This window comes from Cupressus sempervirens, chromosome 2 (genome assembly GCF_028749045.1).
Source record: "Cupressus sempervirens isolate cs-2001-9-10 chromosome 2, ASM2874904v1, whole genome shotgun sequence".
Classification (NCBI taxonomy): Eukaryota; Viridiplantae; Streptophyta; class Pinopsida; order Cupressales; family Cupressaceae; genus Cupressus; species Cupressus sempervirens.
Window position 1 is genome coordinate 766,959,741 of NC_143119.1, and position 12,706 is coordinate 766,972,446.

At 35.3% G+C, this 12,706-nt stretch overlaps 1 protein-coding gene across 5 annotated transcripts in view; it reads right to left on the reverse strand.

Moving 5' to 3' along the window:
- LOC149575708 (serine/threonine-protein kinase TOR-like) overlaps positions 1–12,706 on the reverse strand; it is a 378,229-nt gene that overhangs the window by 131,859 nt on the left and 233,664 nt on the right. For all 5 annotated transcript variants that reach the window (XM_089815479.1, XM_089815475.1, XM_089815477.1 and 2 more), the window contains exons 36-42: positions 6,901–6,969; positions 6,639–6,749; positions 6,415–6,555; positions 6,211–6,339; positions 5,676–5,859; positions 5,341–5,555; positions 4,442–4,648 (exon numbers count right to left, since the gene is read on the reverse strand). In XM_089815479.1, coding sequence (XP_089671605.1) covers positions 4,442–4,648; positions 5,341–5,555; positions 5,676–5,859; positions 6,211–6,339; positions 6,415–6,555; positions 6,639–6,749; positions 6,901–6,969 — 1,056 coding nt within the window. The remainder of the gene's footprint in view (positions 1–4,441; positions 4,649–5,340; positions 5,556–5,675; positions 5,860–6,210; positions 6,340–6,414; positions 6,556–6,638; positions 6,750–6,900; positions 6,970–12,706) is intronic.

A 12,706-nucleotide genomic window follows, 5' to 3' on the forward strand; every position in this document is an offset into this window, starting at 1 on the left:
GTGACTTCTGCAAAACTCCTTCTCTTCTCTTCACCATTTGCCTTTCCTGGAAAACTAGTGTGAAGAATCGTTTTCTCCTTATTATGAGATGACTCGGTATTTGCTGTGACCTTGTTTGTTTCCAATGTCACATTCAGGTTTTTCCATTCATCCTTCATATTCTGCCATTCAAGCTTCCTGGCTAAAAGTGTTTCTTGCAGCGTTGAGATTTGAGCTTTTAAAGTGTTGTTTTCATCTGCAAGAGTTTTATTTGTTGCAATTAGCACCTATATATTGCGGTAAGTTTCTTGCTCCTTAGCCTCTAGGAGCTCCAACCTCCTCTTGGCCCTCAAAAGTTCTTGCACATAAAGATCTGGGCACCAAGCGAGAGGTGTGGAGGTAGGGCTGTAACTGACAGACTCATTGAAGTTATTACTACCATACAGATGACTGTCACCACTTAAGTGTGGAGGAGGGCACATTTTGACTTGTTTATGCAATCTCTGCCCGTGTTTCTGCTTGTCATGTGACCCTTTCATACGAGCAAGTCTACGTTTTAAAATGCCCTTGAACTGTTTAACATTGACCCAGATATATTTTCCTGTCTTGCCAAGTGATGCCATTTTGACTTGCCCTAAATGGTTAGTTTCAAAGTGTACCATAATTTCTTGACCGTTTTTTACCAATGAGATGGTTTGGTTTTCCATGGTTTGCATATCCACCGTTTGTTTTCTCATTTGTGTATCCTCAATTTGTTTTTCCATTGATCAAAAGAAAGAAGGGCGAAACAAAAGCTAACAAGAGCAAATATATAAAACAAAACCAAAAAGTGCACCTTGAAACCCCTGGCTTAAGGCCTGCCACTATCTTGCTGTGGGCTGGGCCCCAGTCTTCGTTTTACCCTTGGAAACGGGCCTACCTAGGATCTGAACCCTGTCTGGTATTGTGTCTGCTGCCCTGGTCCCACTGTTTCTTACAGAAGCGCCCACGATAGAAGTTGCAGAATTGGTGTGGAATTCCTTGTAGACCGAACAGCTTGCAGGCAGATTTTTAACAGCAAAGAAGAGGGTAATGCGTTATGCTTCTATTTTCATATTTGTGATTTGATTTTTATTGAAGAAGTTTATCAGAGGTAGAAGAAGGGTTATATATTGCTGCTTCATTCATTCATATCAGTATTTGATCAGATATTTTAATGGAAAAAGAAAATATATTTGGATATTGGATGTTTGGAGGAGAATAAAAGTATACCCTGCATTGTGTTTTCAACAAGAAGTTGAAACTGGTGATTCATGATTTGTGTTGTAGTAGAGATGATCCTCTAATTCTATATCTCACTTGTTCATTTTTGAAGTTGGTGCTTCTTGTATTCATGAACTTAGTGCTTCCCAAAGTTGTAGCTCTAAAAGATTTGCCCAAGAGGCCAATAAAGTTTCAGATTCAAAGTGGTTTTTTACCCTAAGGGGTTTTCCACGTTAAAATATTGTGTCACTTTGTTATTCATTAACTCTCTTGCTCATGTGTTAAATTTTTATAACTTGTAATTGTTTCAAGTTTTTAAAAGTATTTTAAACCACTGATTCACCCCGCCACCCCCTCTCAGTGGTGTTTGTATTCCAACAGAAGCATCCAACCTAAGATTGCAACATCTACGTAACCATTTGGATAGTGAATATGAAGATAGAACCCTTTTACTAAGCTCTTTTCCAACAACCTCAATATGTCTAGATGTTGAATAGTATACAGAAGTCGACCTAACCTTCAAAACAACTTCAAAAATATTATAGAAATTATTTAAGGTGATATTCAAATTATATGGTATGACTATGAAAACAAAGAAAAGGACTATAATACAAAGCAAGGAAGGCATGAGAAATTTAGGGCTTAAACCTAAAGATTTAAAGAACTCTTGGAGAAATTAGGAGCATAACCAATAGACAGCATTAAGAAAAGATGAGTGTTTGAAGGCCTTATCTCGTTACTATGGAAGAAAATGAAAGTAGCACCAGCACCTTCCTATATTGAAGCATAAAATCAGGTAACGTACGTATTGAGTAAAGAAAATGTGCTGTTATGTAGAAAATGTAAAACGGAAGATGATGACAATGGTAAGAGTGAATAACACAATAAAAGAATTGTGAGAAGGCATGTACAAATGATGAAAGAATTACAAGAGGAAAATAAAGGGTATAGTAAGAAGAGCAAAAAACTCTTTAGTATAGAGTGTAAATATGAAGGACATGCTAAAAACAATTGTCTGAAGAAACTATTTTCTAAGATTCATCAAGTCCTAGGCCACTCAATTAAAGAATTCCAACACAATTTGAAGACCAATAATACAAAAGTAGTCTTTACATAGAGTGAGCAATCCACTCCATCAAAGCCTAAAAATGCATCTCCAAGCAATCATCACAATCAAATATGGTATTACACTAGAGAATATCTTATCATATTATGCCAACAATAATGAAAGGGAATCCTTTGCGAAAGATTGCCCACACAAGCAGGACAGATTACAACCATTGTGCAAATGATGTTGACCTAGAGAACATGAAGACATCAAATGTCTCAAGAAAAAGATTGGTGTCAACTGAATTGACGAAAGGCATATCTATGTAATAGCCATTAATTAATCCCAGAAAAAGTTGGTTGTGTACTCAGACGCACATATAGAAAAAGAAAGTCATTGTGAAGCAAGAGCCAAAGTGGAGAATACTATGGCTAATGAATGACACTGTTCAAATGTAAACTAAAGAATGCCAAAAAATCAATTATAACTTAGTATGAATATTACAATGCAAGTAACTCAAGTTATCCTACCAGTTAAAGTAGTCAATTTGCTAAAAAATATTCTTCAGCTACAGAAGGCATTGTATTAAGAAATAATGAGACAATGGATACACAACAAATCTAGAATTTGGTGAAATGAATACCCAATAGCTAAACATCCATTGTCAATAAACCAAGTGATTGATTCAATGCTACTAACAAAATTAACATGAATAAGAAAATAATGGTAAGGAATCTCGGCAATATAATTGTTGATGGCAATTATGGTGTGGACATACAACTGAAAGATACTTGGAGAAGTTTGGGCAAGACTTGTTAGGATTACAGGTCTGGTTGGCACCTTGATATACCATTTGTGTGTTGTATTGGCGACAAGTTTGTCATTGATGTCAACATATATATTTGAGTTCATGACAGGCAGGGATTATGTACATTGCAGAAATTTATTGAGTCAACAAAGTTCGGATATAAAGCTTAAGATATGTGAGCTTAGGATAATGTTCAAGAATGTGTTCAGATGCTACATCTATGTTAACGTATATTTTGGATAAGTATTGGATGAGTTACAGTTCATTTCGTGAAGATGGCTAGCAAACCAGTGTGCAGGAAACATGTTGCAGGTATTTTGGATGTATCTTATTAGTGAAATGCAATTAAGGTGAGCTAGCTTGAATCGTGGTTGAAGACATGTTCATGATGCTATCTTCGAGTTAGCATATCTTGGAGATCATTATGGGAAGATCACTGAAGTAGCGTGCAATATGTTCACTGGCTGTCAGATTTGTGTTGGGAATTATTTTGGAAGTTGTAAATTGTATTGTAACGTGTGGGAACCTTAATAAAATATCCTAATAAGGTCCTATGTAACTAATTGTACATAGAGGAAGCTCAAAAGGCTGACCTAATTAATCTTTTGAATAGGGTATTTAGGAAGATGTTTTGGTTGGATAAAATATACCATACTTATGTATGTTATGTATGCAATCAGTTGATGTGAACTTTAAGGCAGAATCATCAGAGCAGTGCAGATAGAGTTGGTTGCTGGTGTTGAACTTCAAAAGATCTGTATTGGCAATTAAGTTGCAGTATTGGTAAACTTACCTATTGGATTTGTTATCCTGAAGATTTGTTCTTCACAATTGCTTAAGCAATTTAGATAGATAGTTCAGTTGTCTTCATATCAACCTCTAACAGGGTTAGAAACTTCTGAGAAGGGTTCAATGTCTCCTAAGAGGGATTTCTCCTCTAACAATGACTGTTGTATTGAATGTATTGCATTTGGCTCCTAACAGGGTCACGTCCTTTCACAAAGAACTTTGTGTTCCTCTTGATAACCATCTGGACCTTTTTAAAAACTTTATCCTCAAGTAAAGCAATAAAATCTAGCCAAATCGACTCTGATCCAAGGCTTACAATCTTTAGCTACTTTTATAATAACTTCACGTCAGATAAAAGATATACTTTTACCCCTCTATTGGTGTGCATTATTAATTCTATTGAGTAGTTCAAATCTTCTTTTTTATCAGATAGGAGTGTAACAACCAATCAACTAAAACATGATTAAAAAAATTTTAAAAAAATTCACCCCAACTCAAGTTTCTGGTTCAATACTCAGACTATAAGCAAAAACAAACCATACTGTAAAGCATGAACAATCGGTTCATGAGCAAACCTGTGGATGCCCTCTCCCAATTCGCACCAAAAGTGACTGAATTAGTTTTCTCACTGCAGGTATGTTTGAATGGATTCTTGCAATTATTTGAGGCAGCACGACCAACCAGGTATCAATATTCACATAGTTAAATCCATCATCTAATGCTTCCTGCACTTCAGTGGTAGCTCCATGCTTGAACCATAAAGTAAGTAGCTGAAGAATATCCTGTTCGTGGACCAGAATTGATGAGAGCATATTGACATAAATAAAAACAAAAATTGCTAATAGACCTCATAAAATATATCTACAAAAATCAAGAAATGAATATAAAACTGATATTGACAGTGCATAACCATATCTAGACATAGTACTTTCCATTAGGTTTAACCTGAATCTCAATCTTCTGTGTGACAATTTCAAACAAATGATATAAAGTCCAAGAAGAAAACTATGTTTCATCCAACTGTAAGGACCTAACAAACAGGGAACAGCTTTTGAGAAACAATGAACTTAAAGAAAGACAAGCCAACTAAATGCCTAACATATATCCAGGTCAAAATTCATGTACTCCGAGACAGTTACACAACAGGTTCCTCACTTAACCTAGCAAGGAACTACCAAATTTTATGAAATGTTTCCATCATTTGCACACAAAAGAAGACATCTTATCTTTAGATCTAGATGTTCCAGTGTACTTAACATTAATGTGCCCCCAACTATGCCCAGAATCATTCTCCATATCAATTTCTTTTCCACAAAGCATTTCCCTACATTTCAGTTTTTCAAGTTTTTCTCTTTCTTTTTATTTTACATAAACCAAATGCTTATATTTGCACAAATATTAGAAATTGTGACTATGAAAAATGATATGCTATAGCTAAACACAAGCTCTACAGTTATTGTATTTTGTTTAATACCTGCAAACTATCATCTCCCCCTTTTGTATTTGCACCATACGCTATTGAACGAAAATACCCTGTTACAGCTGCAACAACATGTTGACTGGCAACAGCAGGAACACCTTGAACTGTAAAATGAGACATCACAGCAGTATTAAACAATGCCCATTTATGCCATGCCTTTGACCAATGTCTGGCACATTCTGTGGCATTCTTGAATGCAACAAGAATATCTGAAACAACCATGAATAAAAAAGATGTCAGCAACATGAACTATTTCTACCCATAACTGCCTCAAAATACATAGTCAATGCCTTAAAATATGACAGGAAGTTTGATGTATTTAACAGCACCGTGCATGGAGTCCTCATCCAATCCAGGGTATAGTTCCCATCGCCATGTCCCAAGTGTTAAATATGTTTGAGCAAGAAGAGGAACATTTCCATTTGAAGAACTAATTGACAACACCGTTGTTAGAGGATACACATATGTGGTCCCGGATGATTGTGTGTGGCCAGCAAGCTCAACCGTCAATTCCTAGAAGAAAAAATAGACAAGCTGTTTTAGGACTCACACTTGGTTTTAAATCTCAGACAAAGCTAACCCAAATTGGTAATATGGCAATTATATATCTATGGGAAAACGTTTTAAGTGGTTATATTGAAAATTTAAAGTTGATTTTCTTTTTCTTGAAAGCTGTGAAAACTTGGGAATCTTAGCTTTCAGACTTGACCCAGTCTGCATGTTAAGGCTCTAGACTTGGGTCCATGAGTCCTCACCCGAACACCAAGTCTCAGCACACTGGGCTATCACTGTCCCTGCTCATTATCAATACCTCAATGATTGCAAATTAAAACGTTATTTCACTTCAAAGAGGCCTTTACACACCTGCAATCGATGAAATGCTTCCTTCCTTCTACTATCTTCTCCAAGAGACCACAGATACTTTAAATATGCTAATCTGACTTGGGGTGGACCAGATAGCATAGACCGTTCAGGATTTAATTCTGGATCGTACTGCACAATTTGACTAGAGCTCAGTCAGCCTGTTCTTAAAGATTCTGGATAAAGCACTAATTGTAAGGGATTTACCTGCAACAGTTTTACCAAAGTGGAACGAGCCTGACTGATTCGACCACTTCTACGGCACAGGGAAGCGAATTTCAACCATGTGTCTGCATCCTCTGTTGGTGATAAGACTAATGCATGCACAACAAGTAATGCCTGCCAAACCTGAAAACACATTTCCAGAATAAACCTTGTGACCACACAATCAGTACTTATATTAGACAGCTACATTTCAAATCAGAATCTACCTCCACATTTCGTTTAACTCCCTGTATCCGATCAATCCACATTTTACGGATCAAGGCTTTACGCCCTTCTGTTGCAGCATTTCCCACTGGTAGTGTGCAGTAATCTATCACCTACCATATATAAAACAAGAAACTTTAGAATAAGAGCATGTAGAGAACCTAGTCATTACCCTTCCAATTTATATTCATAATTTGCAAGATTCACCAGAACCCATTAATTGAAGATGATTAAATTACATAATACATAAGAACAAACAAGCACCTCTTCCAGCTCTGCTAGTTGTTGTATACGAACCATTGTACTGTAAGTGCGATCATAGCTTTCAAGTACCTGATACAATCGAATCACTTTAAAATTTTATACGTTGCATCCAAAAATTGAGACTTAAAACCAATATGTAATTATATTTATCAACAAATTCCCATTGAATGCATCTAGATAACAATTATATCTACCAAAAATGAGCTAAAGGTCAGGGCATCCAAAGAGCAAATTGAAACTAAAAGATATTAGATTTCTTGACATAATCCCCATTATAGATGAAAAGTAATTAAATAAAATCCCATAACTATTGCACAATTCTTTTCTAGAGTCAAAAACCCTTAAGTCTAAAGGCTAGATAACTCACGTTGGAAAGCAATTTGCTCACATGAAATGACATTATATATTAGCAGATGCTCCTTAAAGTGCAGGATACACTAATTTGGTCCTCTACCAAATAAAGACTTCCTCACTTTACAGTTCCTTTATTTCAATTACCTTAACATAAAGTAGACGGTATCAGTTAACCCAAGCTAAATGTTGAACATATTCACCGTCACCACTCTGTTCGAAATGAGGGTTCATTAGGACATTATCACGAGCCTGTGAAAGGTTACATGTTTCTCTCATCTTTTCATTTTCATTAATGAGGTTTAAATTAAGCTATGCTGCTCCTAATAACCTCAAAAAGGATACCAACTCCATTGCACCAGGTGGGTCTTTTGGGAACAAGTCAAAGCATTATGGTAATTAGGCTTTGTACAGCCAAGTCATATTCTAGGATAAATTTTCATAATGAACACCAGTGAATTACTGTTCACTGATAAGCGAATTCTACCTAGAGATATCCATCCCTGGCCCTTAAGTCATCCATAAGATTTGATAAGGAAAAGCTTAGTTATGTTATGCTCCTGTGGCATATTAATGATACACAGTTTGGATAATAATATACTGAACATCAAAATGTCCATGGCATATTTATTGTATTGATCTGTGTGTACCCAAAAATATACATCAAGTATTCTAAGCAATATGCATCGCCTCTTCTATAACCAATAATGATTTTAGTATTACGCATATATAACATGTTGTATCCAGTTCAATTCTAATCCTATCTATAATACCATTGCCATAAGATGAGTCTTTTGTCTAGCATGTAGGGTAGAGAAGAAATATTGAATTTCTAGAAAGCAGGGATTAGCAGGATAAGATATTCTAATCCTCAGCCCACTAGATTAATACCAACATAGTTCAACAACTCTTTCGACTTGCCTCAGACTCAGGAAGACTTACGAGTTCATGCGCGAGCCATATCAACATGCCACGGACTCACAAGCCAAGTCTTAGTGTCATTACCTTGGACACTCAAGTTTTTGCTGTGGACTCAGTCGGAATCCTATAGCAGGACTCCTGAGTCTTTACAGATAACTCTCAGCACTATCTTCAAACACACAATCAACCATGAAACATGTGTTTTTCACTTTTCCTCACTTTTCTTATTTATTATTGCTCAAAAGAAGTCTGTAGGGTCTAAAGAAGGTGAGGAAATAAGACCGATAGATCAAGAAAAAAGGACGATCAATCTTTGCTTTGTTGTTTTTCACTTTTGGGCATATATAGATTTATGCTTCTGTTATACATTTTAAAGTTTGAAGCTATGAGCATGAATAGTAAACTTTCAAATATTGAGAGTTTGGAGATCATATAACATGTATAATGTTTCAATTATGGCTCTTATGTTTTCTAAATGAATTAAATTTTTAATTTATTTTTTTAAGTATGGTTTTCTCCTTTTGCCAAGTCCAATTTTTTAGTCTACCGAGTCTGCAGTGAGTCCTAATTTTCCAACTATGAATAGCACAGCAAATTGAGGAGAAAAAAAAAAAAGGTTTATATGTTAGTCGTGATAGCAAATATAATTAAGGACCTCAATGTAATGAAAATAAGATTTTCTATGTTGAAGGCTTAGGTGATCAAGAAGAGGAAGAACCAATACTCGAAAGTGACAGGGCATCAATTGAGGATCACATGATTCACAACCAATCATTGCTCATCATACACTTGCTAGTTTTACTGCTCCACAAAATTTCAAAGTAATGGGTTCTTAAAGGAGAGAGTAACAATGTTAATAGCCTTGAGTGACAATCTTATAATAAACAATATTTATATAAGCAAATTGTGTTAAGCAGAGAAGCAATAATCTATAGAAAAATGTGTAACTATACTTGGACTCGACCGAATCTGGCAGAGTCTGTGTGAACTCACAAAGTAAGCCAAACTCTACTGACTCACCTAGTCTTGTGGATTACCGTGCTAGTCAGACAAAGGAAAATGAATCATTTTTTTAAAGATTTGATTAACTATTTTTTCCTTATTGCCTTCTCAAAGGCCTAAAATGGTTGTTGGGTGGATATTTTGCAACCGACAGTTTTGGGTAAAAATTCAGTCCCAAAATAGGATGACCAGCCACAGCGTGTGAGACAGAGTCTCTCCTACCTTAAAGGGAAGGCTCCCCCTTCTCACCGTTCCTTGGATCAACTCAAGGTAAGCAAGAAATTGAGAGATTTATAAAGAGGGTGTTACTATTATCCTTTCTTCTTAACTTTCAAGAAAGGATCCACTTATTCGTAAGGCGAATAATGGGCAAGGTGAATCTCTAATTACACTTCTATCACGAGCTGAAAATAGTGATACCAATAAATTTTAACTAACTCAAAGGCTAGCCAAAACATACCAGTTTGGCTCTAAGTCCTGTTGTACTTCTATGTGGTAAAATCTTTACAATTAGGGCACAAAGACTCCTAAAAGTAAGAACAATCTAACTATTTTGCGAATTAAGATGAAAATACAAGCCACAGACAAAGCTTCAAGCTATGGATTTTCACAATTTTTCCTGGTCAAAGCTCGGGCTTCAATTGTTTTTTAACTCTCTATGCTCTTTTATTGAACACACAATAATAACATGAATCAAGACAATAGGCACAAATTATAGTCAAAGCTTCTAATTTGTTCTATAACAATTGCTTCTAGTCAAAGCTTCGAATCCAATTGCTTCTTTTATTCACTTTTCTCCCAAATTTGTACTACACAATCAAAATTATGCTTGCACAAATGTGGCAAAGCTTTCTTGCATACAACAAAAGATAATTTTTACAATGAGGGGGCACTCCTTTATATCGGCAAAGAAGTTGAGAAAAAGGGGGAGGAAAAAGTGGGAGCAACTCAACCAACTTTGACCAAGTCTAACTACAGAAACTAAAGAGTTACATGCAACTCGCATTACATCTTTTATATACCCATGTAAATCGCATTATATGTAATTACACTTTTTCATGTAATGCATCTTCTCCAACTACAAACATGAAACAAGAAGAAAGAAGACGGAAGAGAAAAGAACAATTCTGAAAGGCCTTGTACTTGATGATGCAATCCCAGATGATAACAGGATTGGGAGTTCCTGTGCCTTGTACTGCTGCATTCACGTTGATAACCATAGTGTTGCGTCTTTTGACAACCTCTAGGTCTCTTTGATGAATTGTCCATTATCACGTGAAAACGTGATGTGATCCATCTTTTTTCGCTCAAGTTATCGTGAACTCTCCTTTATAGATCAGCACAAACTGGAGCCTTTGACAATTTGAAAACCTTTTTAACGATGTTCGGATGTACACTCGAAACAACTTTCCATCAGCACCTTTAACTCCTTTTTTTTTTTTTTGAAGTAAAGTGCTTGGCGCATGGGAATGTGTGTAAATGAAAATTGTTGATTTTCAAAAAGTGACTTGGACTTTCAAGATGTCATTGCACGGAAAATGGATTACATGTAAATGCAACATGTAACGGAAGGTGGAGGGTGAAATGAGATGCAAGTGTGAGTGAAAGATACGCTTTACATGCATATGCGGATGAAGGCTAAGATGGAAAGTATGGAAAAATACGGAAACATGTATTTGCTCATGGAAGTGTTAATGCATATGGAAAGGAGAAAATGACATCCTTTTGACTTTTCAAAAAGTGACTTTTAGTCAAAATTGGACTTTTTAGATGCAATTGCACTTAAAACATTTCATGTAATCATGTCGTGCGAACGAAAGCGAAAAATGAGATGGATAAAAACGGAAGTGAAAAATGGGATTACATGCATATGCGGATGGCGAATGGGATGAAAAACATGTAATCACATTTCATTGAGTGAGAGATGAAGTGTTGTGACATGGAAATGGAAAGTGGAGTGAAGTGAAACGTGCTCAAGTTCTTGGGAAAGAACTTGCAATTTCTTCCAAATGGAGAAAAAACCGAAATGCAAACAAGCAAAACATAAAAACAAACACAAAAAAAAAAAAAAAAACACAAGCTTTTGGCAAAATACTCAAACATGTCAACAAGGAAACTTCAACATGCGAATTTGAATTTGGAGTTTGGGAAAATTTCAAAAGTGTGAAAATGAGAGTTTTCATCCTTTTTAAAGTCAAAATGCACTTTTCATGGCATATATATGGACAAATGGGCAATTTCAAGCTAAAATATGCATGGAAATAGCAAGATAAACACAAATTAAATAGCAAGAAAGAAAGAGTCCACTTGCATGAAGATTAAGTGCCAAAAATGAAGGAGAAAGAGCTAAAATAGCAAGCTTTATGGTCTTAAGACCAATTCTCCCTTAAATCCGGATTTTCAAACAATCTTTTGACTTTTTTCGCATTTGCATGTAATGGACATTCAATGGTCGGATTTGACATGAAAGTGCCAAATAAATGGTCTCTAAAGACAATATCATGCATTTAAAACTCAAAAAAAATCCCTCTTGATCAAAGATATGGGCTGGAAATGCATTTTTTTGAGTTTTTTGAACAAAAATATGACTTTTTTATTCAAAAATCTGGGCCGTTTCTGCAAAAACGTGGCCAAAAAATGCATGTTTTTAAGCCATTTTTGACTTGTAAATGTAAAAACGACTTCCCCAAATGAATATACATGGATCCAAATGCAAAAAAGTTGCTTTAAAATACATAAAAGTGGACTAAGCGAGAACGTGTTTCTCCAAGCAAAGACAATTTGGTGTTTTAACACCAAAATAATGATCACAATGTAATGGAATCAGCAAATAAGGTCAAAACGATTTGATTCCAAGAAAAAACATGTTCCAAATTTGAAGATTTATGGAGTTTTGTGCAAAATTGTGCCCTAGCTTGGGAGTTTTGAACACATTTGTGGGTGCAATAAACTGATTTTTGATGAGCGCAAAATGATCACCTGTCCAAAATGTTTTGAATGCAACTGATTTCATCCAAATCCATGGAGAAAATCAAAAGTTACGATCAAAATAGGAGGTTTTTGGAGCAAGAACATGTTTTCTTCACATAATAGAACATTTTTATGTTCATTACATATTTTAAAACATGTAGGAAGGCAAAATAGGACCTTTTTGAGTTCAATGCATCTTTTAAAATGTCTTGAGATATAATCTCACTTTTTGAAGCCCATTACATATTTTAAAATGTGCAAATCTCCAAAATCTCACTTTTTGGAGTCACTTACATATTTTATAAACATATCTCACCTTCTGATGCACAAGCATAAAAACTCAACTTTTCATGTCATTGCATCAAAAAGATCCACTTTTACAAGCATTTGATGTAATGGCATGAAAAAAGTCTTCAAAATGAGTTTTTATATGCATTAGCATGAAAAGTTTCCACTTTTCAAAGTTTTTTACATGCATATGCACATAAAATGTCCACTTTTAGGCTTTTAAGTTATGTATTTGACTTAATTTTATAAAAATGTCAACAATATGGGTCAAAAA